The 17,646-nt window shown below is 40.4% G+C and overlaps 1 protein-coding gene across 2 annotated transcripts in view; it reads right to left on the bottom strand.

The window, feature by feature from the left end:
• The window catches only part of TMEM132D (transmembrane protein 132D), a 264,129-nt gene that overhangs the window by 196,645 nt on the left and 49,838 nt on the right, over positions 1 to 17,646 (bottom strand). For both annotated transcript variants that reach the window (XM_085321068.1, XM_085321069.1), the window contains exon 2: positions 4,091 to 4,979. In XM_085321068.1, coding sequence (XP_085177194.1) covers positions 4,091 to 4,979 — 889 coding nt within the window. The remainder of the gene's footprint in view (positions 1 to 4,090; positions 4,980 to 17,646) is intronic.

Below are 17,646 nucleotides of genomic sequence, written 5' to 3'. Positions count from 1 at the left end.
TACGTTCCTCCTTTGGGAAAAGCTTCTTTACATTACTGTGGAGAGGCATCATCACTCTGTAAGTGTCCATGAAATGGCTTGTTCCTATTCAGGCTGCCTGGATAAGTTAATCCTTTGTCCTTCTATTGAATTTGCAGTCACAGTATCAAGGCCTAGAAATACTTAGCAACAAATATCCTGGGTCTTAGTCTAAATTCCTCTTAAACTCTGCTACTGGATAATGATCTGACAACACCATTCCATATTTCACTTGTAACTCGGACAAACCCAGCTATGCATAGGCAAATTCTGTYTCACCTTAATCTGGTGAAAATACTAGTACTATGTATTTTTTTTCTTCAAATCACAGGCCATTCATTGGTAAAAATCCATACACTGTAAGGGACCATCTGGATAATGCTCTTTTTTGCCCCATCTCAACYGATAGGAGGGAGGAGCAGCGATATCACCTCTTACATGTCTCTTCATGTCTTCATATTTACATCCTCTAARAGCAATGAAGTTCCTTTGAATCTATCCTATCTGTTGCTTTACAAACCACTAGAATTTAAAGATTTTAGAGACTTAAAACACGATCTGGTTGTAGCAGAGGTCCCTGATGGCTTCTGCACAATGTTAGCTGGATAATCTGCTCTGCAATCAGACCAGGTTGCATGTCACAAGTGCTGTCTTTTGAATAGCTAYGTGAAAAAGAGAGCCTACGCAAATACTAGAGTGACACGTAAGGTCCTTTCAGGACTGGAAAAACTCCAGTACAGTTAAAGGCCAGGATTCAGAGATTAAATTTGCCAYGCTGTTCATGTTTTTCACCCTTAACAGTGGTGGCTTCAATGCTTTTCAGCTGAAGCAGAAATTCTGCAGTAGACCTGTGTGCATACATACGTACGCATGGGCAGATGCTTGCACATATAGCACAATGGAAGTTTACAAAAACAATATTGCAAAAGCACGAGCAGTAGAGGTTATTCACAATCAAGATAACGTTAACAAAGTTATATATGTTGCTGTTTCACACTATAAAAAAGAAAAGGCGGTAGTTATCTTCTAAAGAAAGACTGGAGACTTCCTCCAGCGCTGCCTTTGTCCTGCTCAGCAGGAGCTGCCACATGTCTATCTCCTGGGAAGAGCCCCAGGCAGCGTTAAGGYGTGAAATCCCCACTGAGGACTCCTGGCAGCCCGCAAGGGCATCAGTACTCCCAGATGTCCAAGCTTCAGGAAATTAAATAAATAAGAGTAATAACGCGTGAGAGGGTCTGTTGATGCTCTGTAATTTGTTGCTTGTAAGTTGTATAACAGCCCTGTAGCACACGAGAACAGTATAGCTGCAGCGTGCCAAGGACTACCTGCCAAGCACGCAGTCCCACCCGTGCTGCGCGATACTGCGCTGCTCCGCGTACCCGCCGAGGGACATCTACTCCCTTCCGGAAGGCCGCGAGAGAGGCATTACTTCCTTGCCTGACAAGGTCGTTGCAGTAGCTCTCAGCATAGAAAAGTATTTTACCTGCAACATTTACCAGACCTACATTTTTGTTCCTTCCTAGCAGTGGCTTTTTCCCTATAGCAGAAAGACAGGCACCAGTTAGCAGCCTCCCGAAAGGGAATTAGTCGTGCGTGCTTCATGGGGGGACGAACGCAGAACACGGGTACTACAACTCTGACCAAAAAAACAAATAGACAAAAAAAACCCCTTAGACATGCTGTAGCCAGTGGAAAGATAGGCAAGCAGTGAGGCTTTAGAAGCAGATAGTACAACTACTCTGAAATTACAGCAGATTAAAATCTGGTTGAAACCCAGTTTCTGTTAGAGAAAGCAGATTAATAGAAATGGAAATACTCATGAAAGTGATACGACTGCAGCAGGCTGCTACAGAGTTTTTACCTGCTGTTACCTTTTAAAAACATGGACTATGGTTGCTTTTTGAAGAAAATACCTTATTTTTCTTTTTAAATTGGTATTTGATATTTATTTTTAGCATTTTTGTAATATGATATAGTAGATCATAAAATAAAAAGCCAAAAAGCAAATACATGTTTTCCTTTTTGTTCCAGAAAATTAATTTTAGAAACAGYCATTAGAGGAAGTTTGGTGTTCAGTTCTCATCTCAATTTTTAAAAAGAAAYATTTTAAAAAATTTCAGAGACCTATAATACAATTATCATGGTTATTGCTAGCTCTACTTCTAACTGATCACAGTTCACAGAAATACAGGTGCTTTGAAGTCAGATTTAAGACTCTACATTTTCAATGTAAAAACAACTAAAGGTTTTCACCTTAGAAAGATAGAAAAGGCTTTTAATGTTTATATTTAAACCAATTTTCAAATGTAATAGAAATCTCCATGAGTGTCTGAGATACATCCCTTTAAAGTCATTAGTATACAGAGAGCTAGAGAGGTGTCTGTGAACATTTACTGTCTTTGAGGAATTCAGATTGCCTGTCTTGAAATTAGTCACTCAGAAAGCAATCTGACCCTCAGGCAGATTGACTCAGAAAAGGAAAACCTGATACTACAAGGAGAGAGCGGGTAGCCTGCTAGTGCTTTTCCTCTACCAAATGAGGAAATAACCGTCCCCGAGCGATTATCCAAGAGTTGTGGTTATTCGGTCTATATCGTATATTTCTAAAGGAAAAAGCAACGCACTTCCTCCAGAAAATCCATATAAAACCTCCCTAATTCCTTACTAGCTTATATGTCCTAAATTACTTATACCTGTGGAGTCAAATTTGACTTACTCTGGTATGAAACATATATCCAAGTCCTGCAAGGCTGCATTTGCAGAGATTTGTGTACCTCTTTGTACTGTTTTAATAAAGGAGCCCTAAAACGTCTAGGTAACAACTCAGAGATTTTGGGTTTTGAAGTGTATAACTGGCAGAGGAGCAGACTCTCCAGTCTACTTTGTCTCAAGYTGGAGTAGGAGAGGTACCTGCTCCAGAGAGCAGTATGTGCCTTCCTTAAGGGAGGGCGCTGAGCATCTCTAGTGCCCAGCACCGTTGTTGACTGTGGTGCATCCGTGACACTCGTAACAGGGAGCAACGAACTTGCTGCTCTCACGAAGCATCTCCTCTTTCGGAGGCAAGGCTTGTGAACCGTTCTGAGCTCGGGCACCGATGTTCATTCACGGGCTGAACACCCTGCACAAGGCAGCCTCAGTCGAACCCYGGAGCGTGAGGCTTGCCTCTAGCTGTAAGAGAACTAACATTACTCGTTGGTACKCATAGAAGAATGAAATCAGCTCTGCACACTGCTCTTCCACACTATCATCTGCTACACAATCTGGTACACAGACTCTGGCAAACTTGGAAAGACAACTAGACAGTCTCACTCACACATCTACTCTCAGCTTGCCACAGTACGCTCTGATATTCTTGCCTGTTCTTTTCTGGATTATATTGCTTCTTATAGCGAGCTTCCCATTGTAATAGCTCAATGTCTGGAAAGCAACMAAGTGATGAAAAGCAATGCAGCATTGCAAGTTACTTCCAGAAAAAAAAATAATCCCCCCAAACCCAACAATAAAATCCCCCACCCTCAGGATTTTCTCATTTTCAGAAATTATGTTTTTGATATTTTAAATAATAGGATGTTTGTGGCTCCTAAGTATAAAATAGAACTGGGCTCACAACAAGCCAGGGGGAGATGTTTACACRTATAAATCCTACTTAGATGTCTAAGTCATGTTCACTTCCTATAAATACCTTTGCGGATTTGGGCTTTACTAATCTTAACATGAGTTCAGTGAGAGATTAGGAGCACTGCAAACTCCTGCTCAGGAGATAGAAATTATCTCCTCCTTGTATGAGCCACACAAAGGTGGCTTATAGGTCCACCATTTTATTCTTTTTTACAAAAGGTTCTCAGAGAAGAGCTTCAAGAAAAGGTCTTTCTCACCCAAAGAGAGATGATTCATACAACATTAGACTGATCAGTAAGAAGAAAGAAGTGAACCAACCTGCAATGCAGTCTTAATTTCTATAAGGCAGCAACTGAAGAAATGTTAGATAATTTATATGTGAGAATGCAGCTTCCCTTACCAAGAGCAGAAAAAAMCAAAAATAAGGTACCAAAGAAATACAGAAAAGCCTTACCTCAATGTGAACTGATCTTCTGTTGAATTTTTAGCAATAGATACAACAAAAGTCAAAATGTCACCTTGCTTGACAGTCTTTGGTGTATAYTGAATGGCAATGTTATTATCCAACCTCATTTCATTTAAGGAAGGACCAGCATGTGTCTGGTAAAGGAAAACACTTCCAATTCTCTGCAAGGGAGGTCCTGTCTCATCAATGTCATTGCGCCCTGGTCGGATCCCATTACTTTTCCTCACGTCCTCCTTCGTGCATTCCCCTCTCTCATCTCCTGGCTGTATGGAATAGTAAAGCTCTACAGGGCTCCCTTCAGACTGATCCATTAGTTTCTTGCGGCCAGCAACAACCGTTGGGGGGTTAAACCAGCTCGGCAGGAGTTCCAGCTCTGCCACACACAACCCCAGGTCCCCTTGCAGCCTGCAGCTGCCTCTGACTTCCCGCGTCTCTCGAAAGGCAAACACCCGCAGGCAGGGCAGCCGCTCCGTGGTGCTATAGTCATCCCAGTCCCTGCCCACAATGTAGAACAGGATCTGAACTTTGGGCTTGCTGGGATAAATCTTGTTACTCATTATGAAGGCTTTAAGTTTCCAGTTGAAGGAGAATTTATTAGTAGATCCAAATGGATCTGAAGACAACATTAAGTCCTGGGGCACTACTTGTTCAATGGAAAAAGGTCCATAGCTGGCATTTAACACAGGTGGCCTCTTAGATTTGTAGATCAGAAAGGATTCCACTCGGGACTGCAAGCTGGAATTCCTCATAATATCCTGATTGGCTTCCTTGAGAAAGAAGGAAATATCTGCATTGTGGATACGATAGCTCACTGGCAAGTAAGTTGGCAGTAAAGAAAATCTTTGTATGCTCTCCAGGATCCCACGACTCTCAGTCACTGTTAAAAAGAAAGGAGAATTTAGAAGATCAAATGTATAAAACATTCCATATTAGGTTGCAATCAGATCCCTCACCATTTTAAAGATAACGTAGATCTGGTAGAAACCTGGAGAATAAGCAGAATTATTAGCTCTACTGACCAGACTTTAGGTTTCACTGCGATGTTTTTGGCCAGTTTCCTAAGAATCTGAGTTTAAAGGTAGACTGCAGCATGCCTTAGAAAAACGTAATCGCTGATCGTCCCAACAAATCTGTCACAACTCATAAAGTGGTTGCAGTGCCCAGTACCACCCCCTCTCTGCTGCTCTTTGCTTCCCATCATACCTGCCATCTCCCACAGGCGATCCTCATACCAGCTTACTGGTCAACCCAGCAAACTACCCTTCATCCAGGTGCTGGTACCAGAACTAAGTACTTCCCAGAGGCTCCAAATGACCAATTCAGATCACCTGAGACTTTCAGATAATGTTTATGAACAGGGATGAATATTACTCTCTTATATATTGGCAGCTAAAAGCTTTATAAAATTAAACTTTTTTAAAAAAATCCACGATTTACCAGCTTTAATATTGAAGTGTCATAAGATATTAAAAATAATAAATTTTCTCTATGTTTGCCTGCACAGTTTCAATCTTACAGTTCACATTCCTAAGGAATTTTCTACAATATTGAGCCTTAAAAACTTGCCGAGAAAAAAACAAAACAAAGCCAACTGAGATTCCTTTGAATTTACATGACTCACAAAGCTGCTGTCTCATAAAGCAGTGGAAGACTCACCATAAAATCTGAAGAGCTGGCAACACTTCTCTCTGGATATGACACTTTTAGATAGCTCATATTAATCCTAGATTTACCTGATGCTCCTTATTCACTCATGTAGTGATGCAACTTCCCTGCATTAACGGGGGTCTGACAGTGGTGCAGGTGGTCTTAGTAAAAATAACAAGACTCATCAACCCATGCAGATGCAGCCTAGATAGGTATTCAGAGTAGTTAGCTCGAATAACAACAGGTTATGTCATGTTCTGCATGGCAGCTGGATAAAAGCTAGCTTGTATAGGTTTACCCATGCCAAAGGCTGCATCTCCACTTGCAACACAGATTTATTATGGGAGAGCCGAGTTACCCAACCAGCATCTGCAACACCAGACCGCTGCAGAGACAACATTAAAAARTGAAATCTGATTGTTACAGCAAGCTGCATCTACACAGGAAACCAAAATAATGATTTCACAAGAAATACTGCTCATGAACCACTTGTATTTCACTTCAGCCTTATTTTCAGGGCTGTCGAGCAGTACATGGACTTGAAGCTGTTTCCTGCACAAGCTGAATTTCACTTTAAAAAGTTAGCCCAACAACCATTCACGTCAAAGCTCCTTCATACCACTCCAGTACTAGAGGATTTCAAAAAGAGCTTTATTTGCATCCTATCTGTGATCCCCTCCGTCTCACTTCTTCTGTGAAAAACTTTTTTTCTGTAAATAACTGTTAGGACTTGCACCACTGTTGTTGCCTAACCCTACGTTGTTCCTTAATACAACCGTGCTGTGCTGTACTGGCGTGGTACACAACTGGACATTGGAAAAACATTTTCCATGACCTAAATGACTCTTACTGCCAGATATCTCTTAACTGTGCCGTTAAGCAATTACCTGAGGTAGGTTATTGTATTAAGGAATAAGCTCTCCATCCTTTTTAGGAACTGTCAGTCCAAAAGAGTAAAGACATACACTGTTAAACAGCAATACCAGAAACAAATGCAGTAGGATATTTCCTATTTGAATATCTGACCTTCATACCTATCGTTAGGCACCCAAATTGTATAATAAATTGCCTATTTTTCCATAGGAACTTCAAATCCTTATATTTAATTCAGAAAGGTTACAAAGGGTTACCACAGATGACATCCAATGCAAATCCGGTTTCCCAAGCTGTACTGCACAAATGCTTTATTAGTCCTTATTTTGTTTGACATCTGACCTATCACCTAGACAATATCTATTGCCTAGAAAAGTACTGCGGTTGCCCGAGCTGGCGTTAGTTACTCCTAACCACAGAACTGCCATACRCGTGCTACCACCATGCCAGAAGGGGCTTGGTATCTTCAAAAACTATGGGAAGGTATTAGTTCCTAAAAACTCTGATTTCAGACCAGAAACTTGCCAGAAACAACCTGGAAAATGCCTCTCATAGCAGCAATCGTCTATCTACCCATGGGCAGCATGACTTGAAATGGGCATTTGCCTTTTGCAGGCAGTGAAGTGAAAGGCACCCTCACCGATGCCACCCATGTGTCATTCTCTCCTCCATCTTGACAAGCTAAAATTTCTTATCCCTCCAGTAAGCAGGTAAAATAAAGCTTAAAATTAAAAAGTTGAATTARTGTCAAGTCTTCAACACTGCCTGGAAGTAAAAATAAATTTCACTCCAAGAACCAGGAAATGGCACAACCCAGCATCATCATACGAGACCCTAGAGAGCAGTAGCAATACAAGGCTGAAGCGATCCCAGTGATCCTTCTGTGATCCTTGGAGGAGGAACAGTCAGCTGAAGGGTAGGAGCACTAGTTCWTGTTTGAATTTAGAGGCAGTCATGCCCAAGAGTCTTCTGCTTGTTTTTACCCAGAGTAAACTGCAGAGATTCTTAGGATGCAAAAAACATCTTTAGCTCTAGCCTTATTATCTTTCTGCATTCAGCTCTCTCTCTCCCTCCCTTCTTCTCTCCAGATATTYGCTTGGAGCAGATGAAGTTTTCACAGACCCCTTTCTAGATAACCCCACAACAAAGGTCTCCAACAACTCTAAATGGTTTTGCTAGCACTTAGAGAGTTGCAGGGATACATCTCYCGCATCTCTCCTATCCAGCCCTAAGGCAAAATCTGTTCTGCTGTTGTACTCTTCAGATCATCCAGCCCATAACATCGTTCCTCCATCTAATGTCCCATTTATAAATTCCACACTCATTTTGTCCTCCTCCCAACAGCTTGGCAAAGCATCATTAAACACAGTGAGACATCAAGGAGGCAACTTAGAGTAAAAAGCTCAGGGTATTCAAATTTTTATTTCCCTTATTTTGATTGCAGCTTGCTCCCTTGCATTCTACGGGGAGAAGTACATTATTTTTATATTAAAACTAACAGAGTGTTTCGCCTCATAATTTTTTAATCATTTATTTTAGTGCTTAATTATCTAAGGGATTAAAAAATCTTCCTTCTGTATTCCTCATCTCCACAGGACAATACTTCCTCAGAGTTTGTAAATCAATGATTCTTTGAACTAAAAAAAGGAAAGTGAGCTGCCTATTAAAAAAAAGAAAAAAAAAGGGGGGGGTGGAAAGAAAAAAAAAGGAAGCCTCACTAGATACAGTAGGGTCCATTGGTTTTTAAATTGTTGGGCAATGGCAAACTGGTCTGCTCAGTGTCATGCTTCTCCCTACTAGCAAGCTGTTGATGTGCACTGAATATGAATTGGCTTGTGCTGAAAGCTGACAGCAGCTTTCCAAACAGCCAAAGGCCAAAAATTCAAACAGTTTTACACTTTATCTGGGGAGAGTTATAATCAGTACAAACAAGAAAAATTTCAAGAACTACACTGAGCTCTGCAGTACCATCTGGATTTTGACTGTGAAAGTTTATTAAGGATTCTGAAGGATAGGAAATCAAAACCAAAACCAACTATCAGCATCCTTAATTGCAACCATAACTATTTTCGTTAAAATTATCCATGTTTTTACAAGGCAAAAAAATGCAAGAGATTACAATTTTATATGTTAGTAAAACCACATGAAAGTGGAGGTTTTAAATTTTCAGTCACTCCATCTACTCTAAATATTACCTCAAATCCATAACTCATTATAATCAAAATTCTGCTGGAATAATTCACTTGAATAAACAACACAATAATCTCCCAGTGAATCTCTCCGTTTTAATTAATGTCAAACAAAACAAAGAGTGATTGAAGTGTGATCAAGGAAACAACATGAAGACAAATAAAAATATACGGTTATATTTGGGAACTGCAGCTCATCTTTGCTATATCACTATATCTCACAGCTTATCTACATAGGGAACTTGGTAAGACAACCAAGTGCAAGTGAGCAGCACATTAGCTAGACTTACTAGTTTGCTGTTTGAATTTATGTCAGAGTATGTTATATTTTGTGGCAAATACTAGATTAAAACAAACTTTGAATTCAATTTGTCCATACTCCGATAGATTCCTGTGATCTATATGAAATTTGAACTGATTACTTGTGACAAGCTGTAAAATCAATGCAACTCAAGCAGAGACACAGCAGAGGAAAAACAGACTCTTACAGAGGACCACAGCAAACTCTGCCCTCCTGTATCCAGAGGGATCGACCCTCATTCCYGAGCACACTCCTTAGACACCCCAAAACGAACAGGCAAGACAGTCTGCTGCAACCACRGAGCTGTGTCTCAGCACTCTGGTTTCAGGCAGAGATCCCTATGTTTGAAGCCAACCAATAAAATCTGATTCTGATGCTGTGCTTATGCCAGGAGCTATTATTTCTCAAWCCCTTAAAACTACGCCTGTATTTGATCTCATGCTGTGAATGGTTTGTTGAGGATTTCAATCAGTGGCCACCTGGGAAGAGATGCTGTAGTAACGTGGTTTTCTTTCCTTTTTTACTAAATCTTTCCCTGACTGACACTGTTTAAAAAATACTTGTCAGTGATGAGAGAAGCAAATTCTTTGCAGGTCAATGAATCTGAAAAAAAAAAAAAAAACCTCAAGAAAGAGGCAGCATATTCAGTCTCATCCTGTACAGCCAAAGCTTATGCGTATGACATATGCGTGGACATGACACAGTAAACATGCTGCATTTACCTTCCAAAAGGTCAGACTTCTTCCCTCATTAGACTATTAGTTTTGTACTGTGGTCTGGCTAAAAATCTTATATTCCTTTAATATCATGTAACAGCAGCTCTCAGTCAATGACAAAACACTCTTTATGRCTGAGTTTTACTGCAAAGTTATTGACCATGGCTTCATAAAATTGAAGAAACCTACCAGACCACTGAGTTCATTCTGTATTGCCAGATTCTTGGGACTTCATTGCCCTAATAGTTGCTTTATTTTTTAAAACTGTCAGCATCCTTGGTTCAGGAGAAATAAAACACTCTTCCAATCAATTATATAATACTAGTATTTATAAAAAACAACAAAAAAAATCCTTTTTCTTATGGATTGAAGGGAACAACATTGTGAAACTGGTGATACAAAGGTGCAGTTTGCTACCATGTCTTTCTTGAGAAATAGGTGATTTTCTTCAATCAGTCTACTCTGAAATTATACTTTTTTTTAGTAAAGTTCAGCTTTAGCTATTGTCTTTCAATCTTCTGAACACCGTTGCTGTTCTGGGTTTGTTGTGCATTGGGATTTTTAAGACAAAATCCTTAGGGAAAGAAACAGATAGTGTGATCTATTTCCAGATCTGGAAACTAATGTCACATCGATGTCTGCTCCAATAAAATTTCATGCTCAATTTTGCAACCTTAAAACATTTTAGATGAAAATTGGGCAAAGAATGGATTTTAAGTGGATTCAATTCTACTAACACTCAAGCTACCCAATTTAAAGCTAAGGCATGTACACGGTGAATACCAGCTGCAGGTGCATCTCAACCAGTCCCTAACAGAGGARTCATCTACTCGGCCACTGGATGTCACTTGGTGGGGACACAGTCAGTAAGATCGTTTCACACAGTAAGGCAGGATCATTTCTGCCTTCCAGGACTTGCTGGTTGTTGCCGTGTTCCTTCCTTTGGTTCAGCCATCTTTCTCTGCAGTCCTTAAATAGGAATAGCTAAAACTGGACCATTCTGAGGATGACTTACTTAATTCCCCACTCTATTCCGTGGCAGCTTATTTTTTCTAAAAAAAAAATTAGTTCTGTATTGCCAAGGTTTTGATTAAGTATTACACTGTACTGAGAAGGCTTCATGACACAGCAACAGACTGATGGGAGGTATCGAGCTCAGACACGAGGGAAGGCGATACGGACCACAGTGCAGCACAGCGCAGGCTGTGCAGAACAGGGAGAGGCAGCAAATGAAACCCACAAGAAACACTACGGCATATGATAAAATCCTGCAAAYTCCCCCAAGATCTTACTGCATTTCCTTGGAAGCCTTTTTCACACAGCAGCGCATCTGAGCTATGCAGTAACACAGAGTCAAGAGACTTTTAATGACTTGGTGCCCCACACACATCTCAATCTATTCAACAGATGTCAGCACTGAAAATTGTATCCTGGAGTTATTCTCTGTCAAGAAATTAAACAAAAACTGCAAGAATCATTTTCCGTGGGGTGATATTACATTATATGCACACATGCATCCAAAACGAACTGCCTGGTTTCTGTCTGGTGATGCTGTCTTTCCTTCCTAGTTAACATCTCATTTTAACATGGATTCTGGGCATTTAATTGTATTAKTAAGTCTTTGCTACCTTTCCAACTAGAAGCCTTAACTGAAATCAGACTTCATCAGAAGCAGGAGTATTTGTCTGAAAGAATATACAGTTCAAGGTAATGGACAAGGCTTTAAGGACTGGAAGTTGATGCCAAAAAAGTGATGGGATTTACCAAAGGCCATGAAGCCAGTGTGCCCTCACAGCTAGGAACCAGTCCTAAGTCACTCCAAATCCTCCCCAAATTCAGTATTTAACATAACCATTTAAGAAAGCTTTTCAACAGCGAGTTTTTGACAAAACCTGGAAAGCTAGAGGGGTGAAGACTAAACTGACCAGATTTTCCTGTAGTCTTCAGACACTTTGTCAGATCAGCCAGAAAAGAAAACTCTAGTTCAACCTCTCTGCCCTGAATAAAGATAATAACAGYGGAAGCTGACCCATAACATCTCTAGTACAAAGATAAACGTAATGCTGAGCTCCTGCTTACACTTCACAGGAACAGTGCAGCAGGTGATTTTTCCCGTCCTGAATATGGCCTATTTCTTACAACTGTTTTGCTGAAATGCTTGGATGCACCTCTTTACAGAGAGACTATTGCATGTTAAAATGTTCAGTGGGGGCATTACTCGTTACACAGCTGTGTAACACACAATGCTGAAATAACGGTTGACCCGTTATTATCCCTGTTCACATGGGAGCACTGATTTCCCATCRCTTCACCCCACCTGCTTGGAAAAGGATTATCAGTGTCCAACTCCCATACTATTAGTGAAACAAAAGCAAAAGGAACCCTGATCTTTCCTCCTAGTGTTGTCACAGCCTTAGGAAACAGTTTCCAGACAAGCTCATGCTCTCAGTAGCAAACACCATCAATTTAAAGGGCCAAGTACCAACAGAACAGCGATAAGGCTAGATCAACGTGTCACAGCTTGGAAAACAAAAATTGAGCTCGGAAATCCAGGAGTCAGGCATTTATTTCTAGTGATTTAAAGAGAAAAACAGCTCCAAAGGCAAAAGTCACCCATTTCTTTTTTAAGTCCTTTCCTTATTAGGATTTCAGCCTGCTCTGCCTGCTTCAGTTTATAACATTCTCTGCAACTGTTTCATCCTTGGGAAATTATCGTTCTTTTCCGAGAACCACCTTGTTCCTCCCTTCTGCAAGCTGTTACAACTCTTGTTCCAGTTCTGCATGTCTTTGTGGAGCTTGTAACAAAGCAGATTACTTCAACATCAAGGCCATAGATTACATAGAAGAGCTCCTTTGTAAAGAGGAGACTCYCCCATTTCTTGTAAGGGTGTTATAAAGAAGTTGGAGTATCGTTAGCGGGTGTGACATACATTAAGTGACACGCACAAAGTAGATGCTGAATAAAAAAGTAGATTAAACTTTGTACAGATGCAGACAAATCTTTTTTACCATCACTTGCAAGAGAAACACATACTTGTAAACTGCTCTTTTTATGAAAACTGCCAAGCTTTGCTAACACAAACAGAAAGAATTTTTAAACGCTAAGTCCTGCAAGGAAAGCAGCACACTGACGCAGCAAAGTGCTTAATCTTAGTAAGAATATTCATGTGCTGAAAAGCAAGCATGTGGGTCAATGCTTTGCTCAAACAGGGCTGGAATCCTTTGCAAGAGGCAGCTCTGAAGAGGAGATGTTATWGCCTGGCCATCACACCACATCTTAACTACATTTGCTTCTGTATTATTAATCCTGTTAGATTACTCTTTTTGAGTGATCTTATAGGCAGGTTTGCAATTTCTGTATTTTATTAACTTCACAAAGAAGTTTCCATGATCTAAGTGAGGAAGGAAAAAAACTTCCTAAATGAAATACAGTATGAAATTAATTCCAGAAGAGGCTCCAAATACAACATTGAATCAGGAACAAAAAAATAGAAATGCAAAGCAATCCTCAGCTAAATTTACTCCATCTTCAGTCGTGTACAATTTGGCCTCACAGAATTGTCACCTTAGCATCAAAAACTCTGGTTCATGCTCCTGATTTTAYCCAAGGGGTCAGTGAAGCTGGCTGATGGGTTTCACCAAGCTCTGTACCTCCTGTCGCTATATCCCAGAGCAAACACACACTGTCAAGTCCATTTGGCACACTGAAGTGCCAAGACCACAATAATATTTATCTCTTCAACGAGATGTTACTGGACCGCAGTGACTTGTGTTATATGGYCTTTCTACACAGTCTCTCGCATTAGGAAACTCCTAGTTCAACTTCACAGAAAAATTCAGARATTACAGACAATCAAAAAATGATCTTTTAGAAAGGCAGCTCTTGTTACACCAGACAAAGCAATCACCACAACTAAAGCAGTCCTCAGCCTCAGCAGAGGACAGTATCCAATACTTCAAAAAGGGCAAATAAACTAAAACCTTATACGAATCTCTCTGTTTCATAACCCTGTCTGTCAGGAACTCCTTGTAGACTGCCATAAGGGATGAGCCTGAAAGTTGAATCATCACATCAAAGGACTCCCATGCCCACATGTCTGGAATGAAAAGACACATCTGATCTTGGCATGCATAACTTTGCATGCATGACTCCAAGGATTATTAAAGGTCATAAACTGATCCAGCACTTTTCGTACTTTAACTCTGTTATTTGACTTGATAGCTCATCCTTGATACATGCATCCCCAGTTACAGTATCCATCCAGTTACTCCAGTGACCTAAACGGGCCCATTGAAGCTATCAGTCAGATAGGCATTTTTGCCAACAGAACTGCAGTCTGACCATGCTATTTTCRTTTTTTTGAAGTTTGAAGAAACTTTCACAACTTAATCATTGATTTCAGGACAGACTACATCACRTTATTTGTTAGAGGACAGATGAACAATCTAGAACTTATTTTGTTATTCACATTTACAGACATACAAAGAAATCATTTAAATAAAAAAGGACCACAGAGAAACACACACACTTTTATATTGCTGACTGATACAAAAATGATCAGAGAAAGATCGTATAACAAAGGAAAGTTCCCACCTGAAAAGGCAAAGTAATAATTACARAAAAAGGTATTAAGATAAAAGGATATGACCCTATTTCACACAAGATCTGATGTCAGCCTGAACATGTAAGTGCAAAGCAGTGATGGGCATACGAAGTTTACAACAAGAAACAAAATACCTAGTTATGTTAACAACTTGTGTATAGGGAAAGAGTGGCTATGAAATTCTTCTGAGGCTCCAGATGCAAGACATTGATACACACGCAGAGGGCAGTCCCCAGTCCATCAAATCACACGATGCAAGGAGCAAAAGGAGACCACGTTACTCCCTCGAGTGTGTCACCACTTAGAGCAAGCTGTGAGCTTTCATCACACCAACTYGCTGGGCCATCTTGCCAGCTCTTGGCCTTGTTTGTGATTTTGATATATTTATTTAATGAACCACAGAAACAGAATCTTTTTTTAATGAAAATAATACTAGGCTACGAGCTGTATACCAATGGCTCAAGTGACCCTAACGGGAAAAGAACGGGAGAGAGGAACTTTCTAGTGTTTTGGAAGATTTCTCACACTCCCCCTAGAGCTTCCAATAGCAATAGTTCCTGAGTCTCTCTTTAACCTTAACCTCCCACTGCAGGAAAAAGAAAGAAATAATGATGGTTTCAAAGACTTAAAAATAAATAAATAAATAAAWCTTAGAAAGCTGAAATTCTTCCCAGAAGTATCTTGACTCAAAGTACTATTTGCAGTATAATAATGTTCAGGACCAACAGGAGGAAAGTAGGGCTGTGTCGCAGGGGAGTACAGAGTGCCAGCAGTCCAACATCAATTTTCAAATTCCTGATGACAGAGATAGGAATATAGGACYGCACATTGAACAGACTTATACCACTTCAACGGACTCTTATTTCATCAGTCAGAAGTCTTAAAGTCAAACAGATTCTGCCTCAAAGGTCTGCAAAATTCCCTCCTCTTTTTTTGCAAAGATACCACTGACTTTGTAGCAGCTGTAATTCTGCTACTAAGACATTATTGATAGGAGGAAAAAAAAATTTCTAAGCATTAAATTAAGACCTGACTCAGCATAAGTAATAGGCAAGTTTCTTCTGCTGGCCTTTTACGAGACAAGCCACTCCTATATAATGAAATACAATTCCATTCAAAACCATGGACAACTCTCACCTCGTTCAGGCTGGAACTGGGTCTTATAGGATCTGGGAGCAGAATGTGAACTGCCAAACAAAAGTGTTTGTGGCTGCTGATTAATCGTTCACCCCCTTCAAAGTATGTTTTTTAAAATTCATTTTTAATTTGTTAATCCATATCGTCCCTCTACATCTTGCTGTAGGCTCTGTGCCTAACATTGAATTTCTACAACCAACAACTACAACATTGATCTGCTATTGTAATGGTCACTAACAAGATAGAAATATTTTTCCTTTTTTTAAAATAAATCTTATTTAAGTAACGCCATCATGCTATTATATGGCAGTAAATTTCCAGGAATATGAATAAAACTAGCCATATTTCACAAAACTRTTTCATGTTCATTAAAAAAACACAACATAAAAATATTTGTATGTATTGCCAGGAGGAATCAAACATATTCTTAGGCATAAGTTTAGAAACTGAGGGGCAGCACAGAATATGTGCGAACATAGATAGAAGAGAGAATCTGGCTTTGGTACCAGGGAATATAGCCAGAGCTAATTAATCCTGCTTCTTGGGCATTTCTGTTCTTCACTACAGTCCATGATATAAACATACTATGTACATAAGTATGCTGAATCCATAGGATCCTCCTGTTTGGGAGATTCTGGAGATAAAAGTTTAATTCCTTTTCTGAAAAGCTGTTCTAAAACAGCATGCATCATTCCAAATTTGTCAGGAACTGCTAAGATAAGTGACCAACTTTCCCAAAAATAAAGCTGTACTTGTTAATGGAGATGGGTAAAAACCTTCTTAACATGATGTTGTTTAGCTGCTGAATTATATAAGGTCTTCACCCTTCACATCAAATTTTCTCCTTGCTACACGGTACATCTTCGACCCTGACACRTTTCTTATTCTTTTCATCTTCTTGTCAATTGAGTAGGGAGCTAAATTCTTTCAGAAAAAGAATTTGCCTGAAAAAAGGCAGGCAGACATCAGAGAAACTAACCAGGCGTTTCTTCCAAGCCTGTTATTCCATTCATTAAATGACGTCAAACTTCTAGCAAGGCTGCATTATAGCATGCTTACAGATGCTTGGCTATCTCCAATAGCCTCAGGCATGGTCTCATGTCTCTGTATATATACCAGAGAAGAAAATTCAATATGTATTTTTTTCTAAAGAAAGTTTGCAGAGGTAACTAAAGCAGCTGGATGTGCAGTCAAACTTCAGCTCTCCAGTGAGCCTCAGCTGCTTTGTCATCCCAAGTGGAATCCATGATAATCCACTCCTACCGTGCAGCTGAGCTGAAGAGATGATCCAGCCTAAAAGTTTGCTGCCAAGTGGCTCCTCACTCCTCTTCCATCTCCTTGCAACTGCAAAATTCTGCCCCCTCCCCTAGCCAAATCTGGTGGTCARCTCCTCTTCAGGGAGCTAACTCAGGTCATCTAAATCAACAGGAATGATCTACTTTTTCCTATTTCATTTGCTGTATTGCCTCACTAASAGGCTGGATGAGATGCAGAGAGAGTATTGAGAGGGGTATGAATGATGTGTCTGAGCCTGGCTGTCGGAGTATGGGACAATTCCTCATAGAATGGGTAAGGTTGGAAGGGACCTCTGGAGATCATCTAGTCCAACCTCCCTGCTCAAGCAGGGCCACATAGAGCATGGTAGACAGGGCTGCATCCAGGCGGGCCTTGAAGATCTCCAGAGAAGGAGACTCAAGCTCTCTGGGCAACCTGTCCCAGTGCTCTGATACTCTCACAGTAAAGAAATTCCTCCTCATATTCAGGCAGGACTTCCTGTGGTTCAGTTTTTGCCCATTGCCTCTAGTCCTGTCGCATGGAACTTCTGAAAAGAGTTTAGCCTCGTTCCCTTTATGCCCTCCCTTCAGATACTTATACACACTGATAAGATCTTCTCCAGGCTGAAGAGGCCCAGCTCTYGCAGCCATTACTCATAGGGCAGATGCTCCAGCCCTCTGATCATCTTTGTAGCCGTACACTGGACTCTCTCAAGCAGCTCCATATCTCTCGTACTAGGGAGCCCAAAACTGGATGCAATACTGGAGATGAGGCCTCACCAGGGCTGAGTAGAGGGGCAGCG

The sequence above is a fragment of the Rhea americana genome, unplaced genomic scaffold, assembly GCF_003343005.1.
Source record: "Rhea americana isolate MKP2758 unplaced genomic scaffold, rheAme1 scaffold_68, whole genome shotgun sequence".
NCBI lineage: Eukaryota > Metazoa > Chordata > Aves > Rheiformes > Rheidae > Rhea > Rhea americana.
This window is presented reverse-complemented; position numbering and strand designations above follow the sequence as displayed.